General features: G+C 45.7%; 1 protein-coding gene across 1 annotated transcript in view; it reads left to right on the top strand.

Moving 5' to 3' along the window:
• Nucleotides 1-18,945, top strand: part of TMEM37 (transmembrane protein 37) — a 61,280-nt gene extending 42,335 nt beyond the window's left edge. The window contains exon 2 of the mRNA XM_069616609.1: nucleotides 17,309-18,945. Coding sequence (XP_069472710.1) covers nucleotides 17,309-17,887 — 579 coding nt within the window. The 3' untranslated portion in view covers nucleotides 17,888-18,945. The remainder of the gene's footprint in view (nucleotides 1-17,308) is intronic.
• The last annotated feature ends 575 nt before the right edge of the window (nucleotides 18,946-19,520 follow it).

The raw sequence follows: 19,520 nt of genomic DNA, 5'->3' as shown, positions 1-19,520 counted from the left end.
CTTTTAAAAGTTCCTGAAGGCTTACAAAAAAAAGTTCTCCCACTAAGAGACAAAAAGCAAGGACCGAAAACGGGAAAGGGGTATGTGGGAGAGTGGTATAACCGTAGTCGCACAATATAGCGAACAACAATGTGTTGTCCATACACGTGGGCACTCCCAAGTGCACGTACGTGTTTGCGCCTAATTATTGACCAATCTCCTGAATGAGCGAGGAGAAGAGCCTGCACATGGCTGTAGCCGCGTCGATGGAAGGCTCGATCACTTTGAAAACTGTGTCTATGCGGCGCTCGTTTTCCACAGGCTGTGCCCCTCCCCAGCTTAGCCGTGTCAACAAATGGCCCAATCACACACTGCAGTAAATTGATAGGCCCACGGCATATGACAAAATGTGTGCATGCAAAATCACTTGGTGGGATGTCAAGCTTCATCGACGCAGCCAGCTCTCTTCGCGCCTGTAGTGCCAGCCAATCACATGCTGCTGCTGTTCATCTTCACATGACTCCTGGCTGCGTCAGCAAACTGACCAATCGCATGTTGCAATGTATTGACGCAGCGACGCCCATGCCGTTTGACAAAATCTGCATGTTTGAAATCACAAAATCGGACGTCTAGCCGCTTCAACGCGGCTACGCATATTTGCGCCTGATGCACCAGCCAATTGTATCACGCGCTGCCACTGCGCATGTACACGTGATTCCTATCTGCATCAATGACCGGTCCAATCATACCGGGCTGTATGATGGATATTCGCGCATGCGAAAGCGAACAATCTGAGCGTGCAGCACTGCGTAGCCATGAATCATCACCCCACCCACAAAAGAAGTTTAGAATTGATCATTGCTTGAAGGTTTACCAAGTAAAGATAACCCTTTATTCCTCCTTTTTACCCACATGTATCCTAATTGTCTTTTCCCTTGTCTTCAGTTTGTTTGACTGTTTCTTCTTTTTTTTAAAACGTTCATTTTTGTGGTAATGGGCCTCATTACGACTTCTGCAGTATCTGTGCGGCTGAAGGTTTTTTTTGTCCAGCGTCTGGGAATGGGCAATTACCGGGGTATTACAACCCCGGCGGACCCACTAATTGCTCATTCCCGGGCGCCGGAAAATATTCTTTCCCATTTGAGCCCCATAGGGCTCAATGGGAATGGGGAGGCCGGATGCTCCGGCACCATTCGTGAATGGTGCTGGTGCATCCGACATGGTCTGCTCGAGGGTGCCGGTCCGCCCGCCAGGACAGACCTGGCGGGTGAAAAGGCACCCGCGAGCAGTCCTCATAGTATGCCGGTCCGGTAACAACGTTGCTTGTAGCTTACCGGCACCGTTGTTACTGGACCGGCAAACTTGTAATGAGGCCCATTGTGTCTTTAGTGTCATTTTTCTGATTATACATTTTCATCCCCAGTTAGACATTTCAACATGTCTAACCATGAGAACAGCAGCAGCGATGATGTCACCTGGGTCCCTGTTCCATCGCCACCCAGGAAGAAAGCCACTGGAATGAAAACCCCAGCAGACAGTTGGAGATATTTCCAAGTCAAAGAACACTGCTCTATAAAGGAGGCAGAGGATGTACCGTGCACATTGTGCATGAGGCCCATCAAATGTACCAATCATCTGGTGAGCGTGCATTGGGATGATGTGGACGACACATCGGAAATCACACTTAACACCACAAACTTAAATGCATGTTGCTCATGAAAAGCACCTACTTGTAAGGAATTCATGGTGGCAACAGTAAAGACAGACGCAAGTGATCACAGTTCAATGCTGTTTATTAAATTGTATATGCAGGTTTGAAAAACGCCTAATCTAAATCTAACATGGGAGCAAGCTATGACCATCAAATAATAAGGCAGTTCTAGTGGCGTCTTGTCAAAATAAACGCGCATATACTAAGAAAAACCTATTGCCAATCCTTACGCTAAATACGGTGTGTGGGGAAGTGTTCCCAAATAAGTCGGGATGCGGTAGTCTGGTCTCCCTTCCCCCACATTTTGAGCGCGGAACAAGCCCACGCTCATGCTTTCCCAGCACGAGCTAATAGTGCCGCTAATTATCGGGGCCTTCAGTGGTTAAGTCTCTTGCATACAAAAAATCTCTTGCCTCCGAGGATCTGATGGGTTCCAGAATAATTAACAAAAGTTCCTTTCTGCTTGCACCTTGGTTGATGTATTTTTCACCCCTGGATCCCTCTCTTCCGGGCTCAGACCCTTCTCGAATGTTAGCCTCCCTACATCGTGTTCACTACGGCTTTCAACACAATCTCTTCTGTGACATTCATGAATATTAATGTCTTTTTAAACCGTTCACTGTGGACAACCCTATGCCTGGTTCACTCTTGTCAACATACTGTACCTTGGGACTTCAGACTTTGCCACCTGTTCATCAGCATCCCTACATCGGGTTCACTCTTGCCAACTCTTACAATTCACACAGTTCTTTGAACAGTTCTTACCATGCAGGAATCACTTCCCTAGACTTTGGGCATTACGGAGGATTTTAATAGACCCCCCCCCCCCCCCCCCCCGTATGACCACTTTGACCCTCTTCTTGCGCAGTTCCCAAGGCCTTCTGGTAACGGTAGTTTTAACGATAGGGTAATTTCCCAGTTTGTCAAGTGAACACCCATGTGGTGTCTGACTCTGTAGCTGGTTTTCCCCTCTTGTATCAACAGTTCTTTGTATTATTTTCAATTAGCCATTTTGTTACTTCTGGTTAAACAGTTGTGTTTTTTTTTTTTCTTTTTTTTTTTGCAGCTCCTCCACTCGACCTGCCGGCTGTGATAAACTGCTTGGCCTTTTCTTGTCTCTGGAGTCAAGGCCAGTACCACGGTGGCAAGCATCTCCCCTCCGCTTTATCAGCGGAGTAGGGCCTTCTGTACCGTGACATCTGCTACAGCGCACGCTGGCTATTCAGTCTTATGATTCCTTCTGTGGAGGTTTTACAGGCCTGGCTCGGAAAGGGCAAAGCTGCTTCTCTCCTTGTCATCCCCTTGGTTCGTGCTGTCTTTCTCCTCCTCTTGAACTGCCGTGCTGAGTTAGCTCTCTGGTCGTGCGGTCAGCCTCGCTCATATTGTGCTCTTGTGCTCTACCTTTTTTATCCCTGTGGGGAAGGGAAAGGGCCGTCGGTTGTGCGTGATTCTGGTCAATTGCCTGACCCTGGCGTTGGGACAATAGGTAAATGGCTTTGGTGTTTGTCGTCTTTCGTGATGTATGAAAGTGTTTGTCGCAAAAAGAGGGGTGGAATGTTTGACTATCCTAGGGGGTAAGAAGGGGAATACCGCGTCTCGCCTGTCTTTGTCCTACTCCACTATTCGTGACCCCCCCACCCCCCACCAATCCAGGTGATCCTCCCTCACTGGTCCCCCTCCCAGGAACTGGATCCAATAGCGATGGCCATGTCCTGGCCACTTGGATGACAGATCCCCGGGGACTAGTCAGGGAGACACCTTCAGGTTTCTCACACTCCTCCAGCACCGGCATCCACCAGTGGGATGTCACCGACACTAAATGAAGCCTCAACTTCTGCAACAGCGTCAACTGCACCTGTTATGATTTTACAAATTAATAGACATTCAAACTAGGAATCATTTTCCTCGAAACAGATTGCAGATATCATAGCTGGTTTGAAAACTGTGGCTGATCAGAGACAGTTAGCTGTTTTTGGTTTCTGGCGTTTTGTGAGAAACAAGATTTGGACATAGATTTGAGAAATTTTACAATTAAATGGATTGCAGGGAATGCATTGGTTCCATGTTTTTTGGAAAATTGTTCGGTCTGAGAAGTACAGGGCAGCCATACGTCCTATTCATTTTGGGGGCAATGATTTGGGGAATGTATGAGGTGTCCCTTCCTTAAATGTTGAAACAAGACCTGGGAATACGAATGGATATTTTTCCTCACATCCTCTTTCTTTTCCAATCTGACTTCGAGGCAAAAATGGAGATGGATCACCAGATTTAATCGTAAAATTGAAAAATCACGGAGAAATGTCAGTTTCATCATTCACAACCATTTAAGGATTTCAAACAACATACAGTTCTACATGGCCAATTTAAATAGACTTGATGGAGTGCACCCAACCAAAGAAGGAAATGCGGTGTTACTTCATAACATCAAAACAGTACTCCAAATGTGCTAGAATACTACTTGGTGTACCTCAACAGTCCTTTTAACCCCCTAGTGCTGAGGGCTAGGTATCTTGTTCTCTGCACTACGTTGCCAGTGCGGGGGACGAGATGCCTCTTCCTCCGCACTGCTTATCTTTGGGGGGTAGGATTGCCCTCCTCCCTCACTGCTGCTCTCTCGATCTACCCGACTCCCAGGCAGTGAAGAGTAGGGTTGCCACTTCTGGTGCCGGGAGGAGAGGGATTGCTGTGATGACGTCAGCACATGCTACGTGCACAGACGTCATCAGGAAATATTTACATGCTGAAGCCTTTTGGCATGTAAATATAGCGGCCACGCTTTTGCATGCTGCTTGGGTGTTTCCTGCCCGATTTGCATGGTGGAGGGCTTGTTGCAAAGGAGAGAATCTCCCTTTCCAACAAACCGTCCCACAATCGGATTGCTGGTCGAGGATCATACGATCCTTGACCAGTAGTCCCCACTGGACCACCAGAGAATGATTTTTGAGGGTGTGCCACCCCCAAGCCAAACTGGCCCCACCCCCACCAAAATAAAGGGCACACAATGTTTTGCCTTCTTTTGTGGCAGATGGGTGCTGTTTTACAAGGGATTGATTGCAACATCCCAAAATGTCCAAAAAAAGGGTTCAGCCCTATGAGCGAAAACCCTCAGCAGTTAAGGGGCTATACCACAAATAACAGCGGCTAGAGTTCGAGGTTTTTTTTTTTTTTTTTTTAATATAGCCGCAGTTTTACATGAGAGCGGCTCTCATAACGTTTTGTACATATATACATATTTATGTAAAGGTTCTTAAAAAGGCCTCTTAAAGAGTACTTTGTCAGCGTATTGCGGCCTAAAAACCACATTGGACGAAAAGGTAAACAAGGTTATGGAAGAAAAAATACTGCATATACGTGTAAAGTCGCATATTAAGGTAAATCAAAAGAGATGGGAGTATAGTTAATCTCTAAGGTACAGAAGCTTTTAATAGATTTGCTACATATAGAAAAGGGAACATACAATATCCTATCTGTAAAAAAAAAAAAGACCATAATTAAAGACAGAACACACACTTTAAGAAACGCCATTAATGCTCAGCTTTTTGACCCTTGCATCTTCTAGAACAGTGAATAAACCTGAATTTGTAGAACATGTAGAAACACAATTCCATAACTTTTATTTTTTATTTGACATATTACATAACTGGTGCTATAACCCCGGCTACACTTGGAGGACCCTCCCATAGCGACGGGTATATGTCCATTTTTCCATACACTGAAAAACACATATTGCAAAGGTTTCAAATTTAAATCGCACATGCCTGGAGGTAAGGACATACAAACAGAAAGACATGTACAATTCTGTGGTAAAACCTCCATAAAATATGTTCACTGCATCAAAATGCTAAGTTGTAGCTGCGGGTGGGGCGGGCTCATACCCACGGCTACACCAGCCTGCTAAAATGCTCGACATCCAAGCGTAGCGTTGATAGCCATGGGTGTGGACAACTGCTGTTAGCCGCGTCTACCAGTACAATTTTTATTTTTTTACAGATTCAAAAAGACATATTAACAAGGTGTGAGATTTGCAAACACAGATACATATGAGGGCATAGAATCAGAAACGCATCTAAAATTGTGTAGTGTAAAATCGATGAAATATGATTATCGATGCACAAGAATTGGTATCGTTGTACCCGCGGCTAGGTCGATAGTAATAGCCGTGGCTGCACCTGCCAAAAATACACAACTCCCATTGGCTTAGTGGTACCAACGGCTATAACCCATCTGACAGGGCATGATGTTTAGAGAGCAGAGCTACAAGCCACAGTGCCATCCACCAATCTGGGGATGTGGGCAAGATCTTGGGGATAATACTGAGGGATAATGTCATGCAGGCGTAGTACTTCTTGTTTATGCTGCTGGTTAATGCACCCTGCTCCGTCATCTTTCCCCATGTGTGTAAAAAGGGGCAGCAAGTTAAAAACGGCATGCAATCTTATCACTGTTTACGTGGAACAAACCCCCAACCCTCTATTTTATTCAATTTAATAGAAATTGTCTTATTGATCTAATCATCTAGGCTGGTGTTGTAAGGCCTGTTTGCTTCTACTGCTCGAATGTGGTAACGCCTGTGTACGTTTTGGTGGATGGGGTTGGGGGGGGGGGGAAGGGGGGGACCCGAGTAAGCCTGCTCACAAGCATGGGTGTTGACCCCATTAGCACCCTGCCCTTGCACCTGGGGTGCTGTGCATTCCCCAAAAAGTTTGCTTTGCCTGAGCGACATGTGTGGTCATGTGCCAGGCACGGCTGAAGATGTGGGGGTGAGAGGGGGGGAATTTTCACATGATTGTGGGGGTCCCCCTTGCCTGGAGGGGAAATCGGTCTTCAGGCAACCATGAGGGGCATACATTATAATGGAGATAAGGTTAATGGCTGCCAATTATCACAAGACGGTGAGCCAGTAGGAGCTGAAACAATGAATGCTCGCTGAATAGTATGAATCCTTCTTTGTAAGCAAGTGGCTGACGTGGAGGAACAAGTGTTAAAAGGCAAAGACATAACACTTCTGTTTTCAGTGACTGCCAGACGTCTCCATCAACGCAGCTTGTGAGGCGAGCACTTCAAAGCACACACTGTAAGCACTGCGGACTGGCAACATCAGGGCAGTTACTGGCCCATCAGGGACTCGAGTCCTCTTTCGTTTGAAAGGCCCTGATGCTGCCACTGCATGTGCCTTTATCAAAGGAAACGGTTACCCAATCTAAGGGGGCAGTCATAGACATGGCAGGGTCTTGGGAGCATGTCCATTGTCACTGTCTGTGGTGGCCATGATGTGAGTAGGGAGATGGTGGCAGCCAGCAAGTTATGTGGTGGTTGAGGGGTGAGGTGACTGCATGGGCCAGGCAGACCTAGGAGGAGCCAGAGCTGTGGCTGTCGGTGTCGTCGATGGCATGGTGGACCCAGCAGCTCCTTCCAAAGGTGGGCTTTTACTGCCCATTCGTATCTATCGTTAGAAGGTACTGGTTGGCTGTCTCCATGTGCTAGGTGCTAATGTCTGTAGCCTAGTTCTTGCGCATATTAGAAGAGGAAACTATGGCACATTTGCATAGGTCTTGACTGTAGGTTAAGAGTCAGCCAGTGTCCTCTTATTATTGATTTTATGAAGGCTTTTTAAATGGATTAATCTTATGCTATTGCTGCATCAATCATGGTATCCATTACTTTTATCAAGGGGTTATGGCGAATGGACCGTATTCCAACATGTGGGACTTGGTGTTACAGATCGTACAGCTTCTGCATCCATGGCCCAGTGTACATATACAAACTGTTTGCCAGGAGACGAGCAGTTATAGGAGCGATATGTGGTTCGGATTTGAGCTTCATCTTTTGGGACACAGTATTGAAAATGGTTAACTACAAAGTATTGTTTGTAGCTTAATTCCGATTTTCCATACTAACGTTCAGGAAAGTCATAATTCTATTAAAAGATACAAAGGCAAAGTATTATGCTCGCACTCTTTATTCACTACTCGAGCAGCAAAACCATTAAAACATGAAACCTATAAAATAAAGTTCTTCCATAAGCACAGTCTCTTTTCATTGAAACTCGAATGCCTCCACTTCTTCTTGCACTACTCTATCCACCAATCTGGCATAGCCCCACCCAGAAGGTTCTGTGATCCTCATTTTTAATCTTCTTTCTGCCGCTGCTTTTAGCTCTTAACATTATCCACAACTGAAATTGTTGGTGCCCAACAATTAACAACTTCCTCTCCCGTTCTACGCTTCAAACCAGATCTTTACCTATTCTTCATGAGCCTCCTGTTATGACTGGATTTGAGTATGTTGACTGGACCCGAGTTTATGCAGAGCTTGATTGATGTCAATGCTGTCTGGTGTGAGTGTTCCACCCTCGGCAGTTGGAAACCATGTAGCCTGGGTGGTGGGAGCCAGTGGGCTTCCTCCCTGCTCCTGACTTGTCCTGTCAACTTTTGTACCTAATAACATGTAACGTAATAAAGTATCGAGTACTGCCTAACCTCAACTGTTTACAAGATGTTATTACCGTAACTGGCGACGAGCTGGTCTTGATCCGGGCCCTGGAAGTGAAGTAGAGGAAAGCTGCTGCAGTGATGTTCAAGGAGGTGGAAGAGCAGTTGTAGAGATGGACAAGAACCAAAAAAAGTAAAGTGGTGCGGGGGCTGCACACAGGAGGAGCATGTGTTAATGAAAGTAGAGGCTCCACTGCCCCCAGTGAAGTTATCCCACCACCCAGGGCTAGTAAGACTGTAAAAATATTTGGAAGTGAGAAGTAGCTGGAAGCTGATGGCTGACCGCGCCCCCACCCCAGCGTCACTCCGAGTTGATCTCTGGTCTGGCTCTCATGCTCAGAAGGAGGGTCTGTGAAGTCTGAGAGGCACTCCAGGAGCCTGTGCTGCCTGCGAGGATGGAGAGGGGCAACCTGCTGTGCAGAGCGCTGTGTGCAAGTGCTCCATCAAGACGCACTTATGTGGGCAGAGGAGAGGAGTACAGCTTTGGTTTCTGAAGCTGGGGCAGAGGAAGGGCTCCCCATGGTCTGTCCTGCGCTCCTGTCAATGAAACTTGCAGTGGTCCAGGTCACGGGTCCTAGAGCTCACTGTTGATTGCTGGAATGGGAGCGCCGTTGTCCTCGCATCCCAAGGGCGCTCGGACGTCGTGGCATGCTGAGAGGTTGGCGAAAGAGCGGAACGCTGCAGTCCTAACGTTCGCAGTGTATGCTGCAAGGATTTGGAGGAAAGCACGTATGTGCGATCTGTAAGACGTGATGACGACATCTATTTATTTTCGAGTTGAAACTGAGGAGACTGTCCGTCCCTCAACCAGCAAGAGGACAGCAGACAATCGCCGCCCCATCCCACCCCTCCCCTGTGATGCTGGAAATGCATCGGAGGGAAAGGGCCTCCGTATCCTTGTCCTTTACTGCTTTTTAATCGTGTGTTCTGTCGTGTTTTCCGTGCAGGAGTTCATGTGGGACTCCTGGCAGTGCAGCTCTTTTGGTGTGGTGAACAGACCCATGGGATACCCTTATGGCACCCATGGGAAGGGGTACAACCCTGTGCCCCTAGTGTATGTTTTTGGGCACCTGTGTGTGTGTGTGTGTGTGACCCACAGAGCAGGGTTTGGGCTGGTGGTAGCTCCGTGCTGAAATGACTGGTGACCTGAGCATCCTCCATTTTGGGATGCCCAGGCCCTGTCATTGGAATCGGTAGATTCCTGATGGAGACAAAATGGCCCCCATGACCTCTTGCCTTCCATCACCTGTTACCCTGATCTTCCTGAAGTCCCGGGAAGCCCTGCCTCTGTCCCTTCCACCTGACTTGCTGTTGGGTGGAAGTTCCGTATATGGCAGTGTGGGGAAGTGCCGACCAGACTGGCTGGAGTCTTCTCAACGACCGTATGTTGTGGGTGGGACCTGGGTGAATGGAGTGTGTGACGAATATACATTCTATGTTGTGACTGTCTAGTATCTGGTGTTTGACACAATGGTTGAGACAGCCCTGCCCAAAACCAGTATGAATGCAGTTTGTAGTATTGAATGGCTCAGTACTTGTCCCAATACACAACTTGTTGCGAGTGTCTGGAGAGAAGTGAATGGCCTGAATACCTCGTGTACCTGATTGGTTGCCTGCCTGCTTGCATGAATGCCAGTAGTCGTGATTGGGTGCTTGAGTGCAACCCAGCGGAATGAATGGGAGATCAACAGTATATCTGGGGACCTCTCACTGCTAGGAATAGTGTTCATAAACTGAAGTCCACTACGACGAGTAACTGGAGTGAAGCTTAACCTTGAGCCCTGCTGGACGAGAAGAATTGCTGTTGCTCTCCTTCGCAATCTGAAAGCTGCTGTGCTTCAAGAACTGACCCAAAGAGGACCTGGCAAGGCGCCCTCTTCCTGAGCTACGAGGGACCATTGTGCACAGCTGATCTTGCCTAAGCTCCCTGGTAGATAGACCTTTGACAGGCTGCCGACCCTATACGGGGACTGCCGCGGAACTCCAAGGAGAAGCGCCCGGACTGTTGTCCGTCACTGTCACCGACTGGAGCCTTAGTGCTCCCGTTGCCTAAAACGTCCGTGATCCACGGACGCTCTCGTCGGCATCGTCACCGCTGTATCGTGCTGGAGAAGGCCTGACCGTCGACGCGCCGAGGAGCAACTACCGGTGGGTTTCCCGCCACCCAAAGACCAGAGACGCCGACGACTCGACGCCCTTGCTGGGCCACAGTCAACTCTTTGCGGTCCAGAACTATCGACACTGAGGTGCCCCGCACGCCTCTTCCTTGCAGGGCGTTTACGCTTCCCCCGTCAACGAGCACCGCTAGGAACGACGTGGCCACTTCACCGTCGTAGCTCGACCTGCTCTCCGTCGGACGTTCGACGACCCGTGACTCCTGCCTGAAAGGGAGGACACTCAAGAAGGGTTGTCGATTACTCCGACGCGGAACGCTACAACACCAAGGTACTTTGGGGGTTGCAGAACTATTGGGAAGTCTAAGGGTGAACAATATATGGACTGGGGTTGTATCTTCTACAGGTTTCCCAGGTGGGGGGGGGGGATCTCCACACAGAGCTGTGTGTAACAGTAGTTACCAGTATTCTGCCTATTGCTCAACCATCCTGCTTTCCTTCCTCTCTCTACTGCTGGTTTCCTCTTTAGTTTGATCCGTGTCTCATTCTGACCGTATGCACTTTAATAAGATCTAATAACGTTAGTGGTACCACTTTAGAATTGTACATATTTACCATTGTTGATTTTCGGAGTACAAAGTGAGTTATCGTGATTGTGTATATGACTTTGAATATTATATAAAGACTGTGTTTTAACCGATATTGTTAGGACATTACTTTGTTGGTGCTTGGGGACTACACTGTACTTAAGCACCAGCTCGCATCACCTCCCGAGAAGCTAGGCCTTGATTGCTCGACTACGTTACCATAATGGAGAATCTTGGCAGGGGTCTCTGTGCCTCCCCTCTACCATATAAAGAGCGGAAGGGCAGACCCCCCCCCCCCCCCTGGTCTTTACAACCACCCCCCCCCCCCCCCTTGGCAGTTGAAACTGGGAAGGAGAATTGCTGTCCCTCCTAAGGCAAGGAATAGCCATTAGCTGTTCTGCGAGTGGGTGTGTGAACATTCGAGGGACAGATGACAGAGCGGGAGCGGCGCATGTTCCTTCAAAAAGGTACTGTTCAGTGACTTAAGGACGGAGGATTTGATTAATTGCTGCAACGGAGTGGAGGCCATTAATGTATCGCTGACGGAAATCAAGAGTTTGGCGCATTATCGCCCACAGTGACAACCCGTCCTGTGGGGCGCGTATTAGTAGAGACAAGTAAAGTAATGCATTACACTGCCTGGCAAGTGACTCTGGGAATCAAATGGTTTCCATTACAGTCAATGTTTTTAATGGACGCTATGCTGTTTGGGAGCGTAGACCTCCCATATTTACTTTCCATTTACGTTTCCCATTTTCTAGCAATGGAAAGTGTTATCTGTAACGTGAAGTGTTCATGACTAGTCTTATGTGTGCAGTGTGTTGGTCGGCGGTGTTTCTGTGAGACATTCCTATTGCTCCTATTTGGTGAATGATTGTGGTGTGTGCCGGCAGTGCTTCGGGGGATGGAAGTTGTTGGTATCACAAGTGCGTAGTTGGAGAGTTTACTGTGAAGATTGTTTAGCATGTTTATCTTTAACACTTTTGAGGATTTGCAGGACTGGACTGAATCTATGCATGCTGCAGCATGGACTTTTAGAGACTAGGCTTTTGACTAGACTTACAAGAGAATAGTATTTTGTTTTGATGTTGTGTGCATGGCATATATAAAATGCAAAGCATAAATTAGTTTTCAGAAATTGAGGAGCAGAGTTTGCTTAAAAATAAATCTTGATTAGCATTGTTTTTACTGCCACCAGAAGATACTTGTACCCAAGATACAAAATGAGCAACAATACAGCAGTTTTGTATACCGCTGAAGTAAGACATTTAGTAAGTCAGGCCTTGCAAATTCTTTCTGTAAAATGGTGTATGTCACCACAAACTCACTTTAGTTTGGCACACTGCTGCCACTCAGAGGCCAGTCATGCACAGTGAAACTTATTTGACATTTACTGTGAACAATGTAAAGTTTAAATAAGTTTCCAACATCCCCTGCCCTTCTTAAAATCTCCTCGACTATGTGAGTGGGCGAAAATACTTTGCAAGCCCTGGATGAGTGTCTGTAAAAAGGTTAGCTGCATGATTGGACACAAATAAATAGATTTGATATAAAGGTTCTTAAAACAGTTTGGCCAGCTCTCTACTGCAGGTGCAAATATATAAATCAATCATAGAGCAAAGTGAGCTCTTGAGGCCAACTACAGTGTACAGTTTTGGAGTAGGTCTGTAGATGTACAGACTCGCTGAAACTATTGATTGCTACGTAAGTAAATATCAGTTAGCTTTGTGTATTCATTATGTAAAATACTAAGCAGAGTGGAAGGCATAGCAGGCAGAGAACTGGGCAAACTAGGCAGAGTATTGTAGTTTGCAGCCATCTCACTTTCAGGGTAGCCGGTATAAACCAACATGGTAAGATAGAATGTCAAGGAGTATGGGATCAGCTCATGGTTTGAGCACCAGTTGCAAACTATGTAACCAGTAGACCACAGGACTATGTTTGGCATCCAAGCATGTGGCCACGTATTAATGTACATTTTCACTCATCAATATGATGCATCTTCCCCAACAAAATCTAACTGACACTGAGATTTAGATACACTTCACTGTAAAGCATGGAGACAATGCAGTGTTTTACAGTAGCAACACTGTAATTATGCATTATTGAACCTATACAAATTTTAGAAACGGAATTGAAAGCCTTTTTAAAAAAACAAATGACTAACACATACTGGTCTTTGGCAGACCGGATACAGTTAGCTTAATATGAGTATTAACCAGATTATTTATTTGCAATGATTTGAAGAAAAAAAAGTGCATAGCACACCCACAGTGAAGGGGATGATTACTGCTGCACTTTCTCTCCATTAGCCCCTTTCAACTTGCAGTGAGCAGAGAAAAGAGGGTGGAGAGAGCTCCGAAGGCAAGAGAGGAATGATGGTGAGCTGTGCTTTCATTGAACAGGGTAACTTAAATAGCTAACTTTGCTACACAAGTGTCAATTTAATTAGCAGACCTACAGAATTGCATAGCAAATTGCTCCGCGACACTGCTTATTTTATGCCTTGAAGATGGGTTACGTGCTGTGTGGTAGCTTAACCGTTTGGGCATTTGAAGGTCGTATTATGGTATTGAAAGTGATGCTAGGTTGTATTATGGTATTGAAAGTGATGCTAGAATTTAAGAAATGTATAACAGTTTAAAGGGTAGCATTTTGGGGAAGGTTTTTTTACAATTTTTAAAGTAAAGCGTGCTCAATGCATTTTAAGTTTTATTGTATTTGCGGCGCAGCACACTCGCGATAATGTGAATTATCTGGGGTGCACCGTTTTAATGAGTGAAGAAATATGCAGGTGCGTGAATGTGCACATTGAGGATAGTGTGTTGTTGAACATTGTGTTTTGCCTGATAAGGGGTGGGGGGTTGTGTGTGTGGAGTATGCCCGAGTGCGTAGTAATGCTGGTGATTTTGGGACACTGGTACATCATTAGTAGTTACCTTGGTGTGAATTTGCAGTTATGCCAGAGTGTGTCTCAGATTTTCAGTCATTGGCAGGATAGTGTATTGGTCTAATGCGTATTAGTGATTGTCTGTGGTGGGCATGAAGTTATTTTGGTCAAAGGGATGTGTGTTACTGGCCCCAGTAGTAGAAGCTTCCCATGCTTGCTGGGTGCTGAGGGTTGTTGATGCTGTGCTCACAGTAGGTTGTTGGTAACATCACGGTAGGATCAGATTCTAGTTTCCACTTTGTAGAATTTGATTCAGAATTGTTTTTGTCTCTCATTTTTGGCCGGCAGCACTGTGTGGCACCCCCGTGCTACTGCTGTTGGTCCTTGGTTCATCCAAGTGTTCTGCCCCTCAACATGTTTACTGCCTTCTAGAAAATAGTTTTGATTTTTTGCTGTTTGCATGGCCAACAAACATGCAAGTGTGGTATAGATTAGCTGCCTTAGGGCAAATTGGTAGCAACCATGTGGTGCAGTTTTTGCCAGCCTGTGCTGTGGTTGTGTTGTGGCCTGTCTGTGTCTGCAGTTTTCCATTGTGTTTCATCTGATGGTCTGGGGTTTTAGTTGAAGGGTGATGGACATGCCTAGTGTTGGATTCTGGTGGAGTGTTGATTATGCCCTAGTTGAGTGGCTCGCCGGCGTGTCAGTGCCCCGTGTTGGGCAGTTGTGCTTAGGGGTGGCAGCCCTAAGACTGCTCGGTGGCGGGGGTGGTAAAAGGTGGTTGTGCCTTTTTTATAAGGCACAGTGTGGTTGGTTTGGTGGGCAGGTTTGTGCTTGGGGTGGGGGGGGGCGCGTCAAGATTCATGGGTGGCAGCCATGAATGGAAGGTGAGTGATAATTGTTCTGGTGGTTGGTGAACATGGTTTTGGTTGTCCCATTTGAGTCACCGGATGGTTAATTACGCCCTGTTGGTCGATGTCCGCTCGTTGTTTGCTTTTGTTGATGTGCTTTTGGAGGTGAGCAGGTTAGGTTTTCGTGTTTGATGGAGAGGTTGTGCATTATGTTGTTTTGGTTGTGAAGGGTAGGAAGTGTTATGACTGGACTTGAGTATATTGACCGGAGTGTGTGTGTGTAGAGCTTGATTGGTGTCGGTGGCTGAGTGATGACGTGTGGAATATTGTCTGGTGTGAGTGTTCCACCCTAGGCAGTTGGAAACCATGTAACCTGGGTGGTGGAGCCAGTGGGCTTCCTCCCTGCTCCTGACTTGTCCTGTCAACTTATGTACCCATTACATGTAACCTAATAAAGTATCAAGTACTGCCTTACCTCAGCTGCCTACAAGAAGATTTTACCTTGACACCTCGCGGATTCGCCTCTGCTCCGAGAGAGTGAAACATGTTCGACACTCACATAGGACATCTGGTGGGAAATTTCGCAGACTTGCGCTGTTTCCCCTCATTGTTTGCACCCCTGCGCGAGTGTTGCCCGACAAGCATATACTGCCCTCTCTAGTCGAATTGCTTGGGTGGGATAATTCTTCGCCTCCATGTCTTTAATAGAATTATGACTTTCCTGAACTTTTTAGTATGGAAAATCTGAATTCTGTGCCCGAGGGTCATGTTATGCTTGTTCAAAGCTTACCACCAATGTGCCACGTGTTCAACTTGCTTAAAGTAAAAGGTCTGGAAAGTGACTAATTTGACAGCTTTCATGATATCTTGAAGCTGAGCACCGTTTGTGAAAGCATTTGAAGCCAGGGTGCTGAGTGTGCTCTGAATCTGTTGATGTCAATCCCTGCCTGGTGCACGAGCCACCTATTGGGCCAACGTGGCTACTGACACTGCTTTTAAAGGTTTATGTAGTGCAATTAACACATCGCTCTCTCCGGCAGGCCTGAGGGGGTTGGTTCTCACTTCGTGCTCTTTAAGATATCTGACACTGGATAATTTCGGTTGTGCTGGGGAAACTCGGGAAGGATACTGAGGTGATGGCACTCTTGGTCCTTCTCCTCACGTGAAGGGTCACTCCTTCTGGAGAAAAAGATTTGCCATCTACCTCCAAAGCTCCCACATCCGTCACTCCCCATTGCATGTTTTAAAGAAAACATTAAATGTGGGGGAGGAATTATTACCCGTGGACTGTATCTGTTTCTCTAACATTATTGAATCCTATGATCTGTATGTCCTTTGATATGGATGGCTGTCATCTCACAGAATGCATCTGTTTTGTTGCTTTTTAAAAACAATGTATTTAGGTCCCGTTGGCTCGCTCTACTTGCATGTTTTGCTTCCCTGAGACATGTTATACTTTAGAATAAAGTTAAGGGTATGGTCTGGGTTTGTCCAATGTGATCCCCAAATCAAAACAATGTGATTTGTTTCTGTACACAGCTTTAAACATCATAACCATGGTGCACTACTGTTTGTCAGGAGCACATGTCTGTGGTGACTGTTCGACAATATGGAATATTGACAAGAAATGGAGAAAATTAAAGTCACTTGTCAGATAATGTTCGCTCTCCATTATTTCTCACAGAAGGATGCATTTATTAACAAGGTATTATAAAGCCATAAACAACGTAAATGCAATAAACCACTTCAGATGCCAAAACAACTGCCAATTCTTGTAGAATAGTTGTAGCCTTGGAGAGTCGTTTTAAAAAAAAATAAAAATAAAAAAATTCCTTTTTGGGTAGTGCAAAAGCGCCACCTAAGAGACAAAACTATTGCATTGGAGTGCAGCAAGCATGAGGAGGGACACAGCTTGTTGTTTGGCTGTTACCCACCGATTGACTCCTCGAAGCCATTCTAATACCTATAGTCGTACCCTCTACTGACCCTTCCCACAAAAGACACAGCCTCCTGGGATCTCTTTCAAGCAGTAATGCCAAATTTTGGCTTGCCAGTGTTCTTTTATAAGCTGCCCGACAAGAGATAATGGCTGTAATTCACTACTGGTTTAACTAAAAGGTCTTAAGAAAATGTGCTTTCAACAATTTGATTAATATATGCTTTTTGCACTGAGGTGCTATTTGAAACTAGCATTGCCAAATTAAACAATTTGACTTGTGTGCCATTATTAGACGGGCATTTGCCAGACTGACATAATATGACCAGGAATTTACACGATCTTGCAGCCGTTTCCATTTTATGGCAAGATGGTACCATTTATAGCAGTGCCTGGCAAATTCCAATCCAGTGCCTACACAAAGGCTAAAACTTTGTGACCGTTTCTCTTTGGCCATGCAAAACCCTGGCCTCAAACTTTTCACAAAGTGAATTCCTAAAATATAGCCTCTAATTAATACGTTCTGTTTTGACTACACAAAAGCACATGCTGCTAAAACAATGGGACAATGTTATGCTTTGGCTGTCATTGCAGATGGTAAGATCAGCGATTTCATATCCACTATCACTCAATGCAGGAGACTATTACCAGTTTAAATGCTGTTTTATGTGCAATTCTGTGATTGTGCACGTAGTCTTGTTGTTTTGTAGGTGAATTGTAGCATTGCTAATTTCTTTTCTGTTTGTCCATAGGTGGCAAGGCCACTCCCCTGCCGGAATCATCGGAGATCCTTTTTTGAGGTTTTTATCAGAGGTTTAATTGTACTATGTGCTGCAATAGCTGTGCTCCTGTCTTCTATTTCAGTCTGTGATGGTCGCTGGCTCTTGGCCCATGGGAAGCTGTTTGGACTTTGGCACTTCTGCATTGTGAACAACTTCAGCGACCCAGCATGTACCACTGACCTTGACCTGGCTGGGGTGGAAGGGCTGCGGCTGGGTATGATCTTCTGCAGGAGCGCTCTCTCGTTTGCCGTGGTGAGCGCCATCTTTGGCTTGGAGCTTATGATGGTCTCTCTTATTTGTGAGGATGTTCTCTCCAGGAGGAAGTGGTTCCTGGGATCTGTTCTCGTCGTCGTGTCGTTTCTTCTCTCCTCTGGAGGGGTGTTTGCTTTTCTTGTCATCCTGAGGAATTACGTGACCTTCACCGGCTTCACCTTAACCTACTGGTGCCAGTTCACTGCCGTCTTCCTTTTCTTCCTCAATGGAATAAGTGGACTCCATATTAACAATATTACAGATCCGTGGAACAGGCAAAGCCTTGGAAAAGTGTAGGAACTGGACTTTGGAGTCTTGGTCCTGCTCTGACATTTTGGCATTGAATGTCTCTTAAAAGTGGAAAGAACATTTGGACATTGTTTTTTCTCCCCCTAATTTGTTCATGGAGGCCTGTGAATGTAGTTTCTACTGCTTAAAACGTTAACAAAGTTTGCTTGGTTTTTTCTCCCTCTCACCCCACTGACTGACAATGGTCTGGGATCCATCTGATTGACCGAGCTAAAGAAATGGGTTGTTATGTACACACACCTTCAAAAGTGCTTCTAAATGAAACCTCAAACCTTCTCTTTACCTACAGCGCTTAATCTGGGAAACCGGGCTCCCAAATTGGAATGCAGGAAAAATATGTGGAATATCTCCCATGCTTTATTACACCATATTTTTGGAATTTGTAATCACTCGATCATTTAATGTTTGTATTCTCTCCTTTCAAGCGGTGAGCTGATGAATAGGAAGATATTTGTAAGATTGTAACCTGTGGTAAAGGGACTTTATTTGTGTCTAGATCTTTGAAATAAGCGCCTAAGCTTGTCTGTTGTACTGCACACCTACTGTGACCTTACTGCACTGTTTGATAGAATGGGATACATATATACACACACTCCAAATACAGTATTATAAGATAGGAAGAACTTCCATTTAGTTTACAAATGGAACAAGGACCTTGCTTGTACAAATATGCCGGCATCTTCTTAAGACCAGTTCATAATTTACCATTTTCATGTACATAAGTGGGTGTTGCGTGATATTTTTACTTCAGTTTTAGAAGTGACATCTTTTCTGTGAAGATGCCATCTTATAAGGGCATGTTTATGGAGTTTTGGAACAGGAAGGCATTTTGACAAGTTTCTCAACAAAATGTGCTCTTTTTCCTACAAACTTAATTTTTCAGTAGTGGGTTGCTCTGCTGCCAGTAATTGCAACTGTTTGCACTTTATGATTCTGGATGCATTCCGTTATCTGCCCAATGCTAGTGTAAAAAGTGTTCATATAACTAACTGACGTTTATCATTTCTGTGTTTATTGTACATTAAATCACTCCAATGCAAAGAAAATGTGATTTCTTATTTATTTTTTTGCTCAGTCTTCTGGGATTCTGTAGTTGTCTTTTTAAGTGCCTACTGATATGGTGTATTGTCTGCCTCCCACATATGCAATTGCAGAATATGGGCCACTAAGCTTTGGAGGTGCCTTGGTAGGAGACATGGTCTTGGGTTGGTTCTTGTCCAGTGGTGCACATGGCCCATGGGGAGGAGCAAATATTCTTTCCCTGGTTCTTGACTAAAAATTGCTGCTGAGCATTGACCAGTGTTCTGGAGTCCTGCTACCTGCTCATGCACCACCATGTGCCTGGTGCAACGATTCATGTTTAGAAGGTGCTTTCCCTGCTCTTAAGGTAAGTTATCATAGCTGTAAGCACTCCCGTGGCCATGCGCTATGTTCAGCACTGAATTAAAGCCTCATTGTGGCAAAAGCCCCCATCTTTCTCCATTCCCACCCTTGGGCAATAAGCAGACCTTGTCCGTTGGGGGGGAAGGGTGACAAGGTTTCAAGATAGTCTGACCACCTGAGCTGAACACCCCTCCTACTTTGAATAAGAACAAAACATGCACAGTAAGCTAGAGGTGAG

Source organism: Ambystoma mexicanum, chromosome 9, assembly GCF_040938575.1.
Source record: "Ambystoma mexicanum isolate Mex_15411 chromosome 9, UKY_AmexF1_1, whole genome shotgun sequence".
Classification (NCBI taxonomy): Eukaryota; Metazoa; Chordata; class Amphibia; order Caudata; family Ambystomatidae; genus Ambystoma; species Ambystoma mexicanum.
This window is presented reverse-complemented; position numbering and strand designations above follow the sequence as displayed.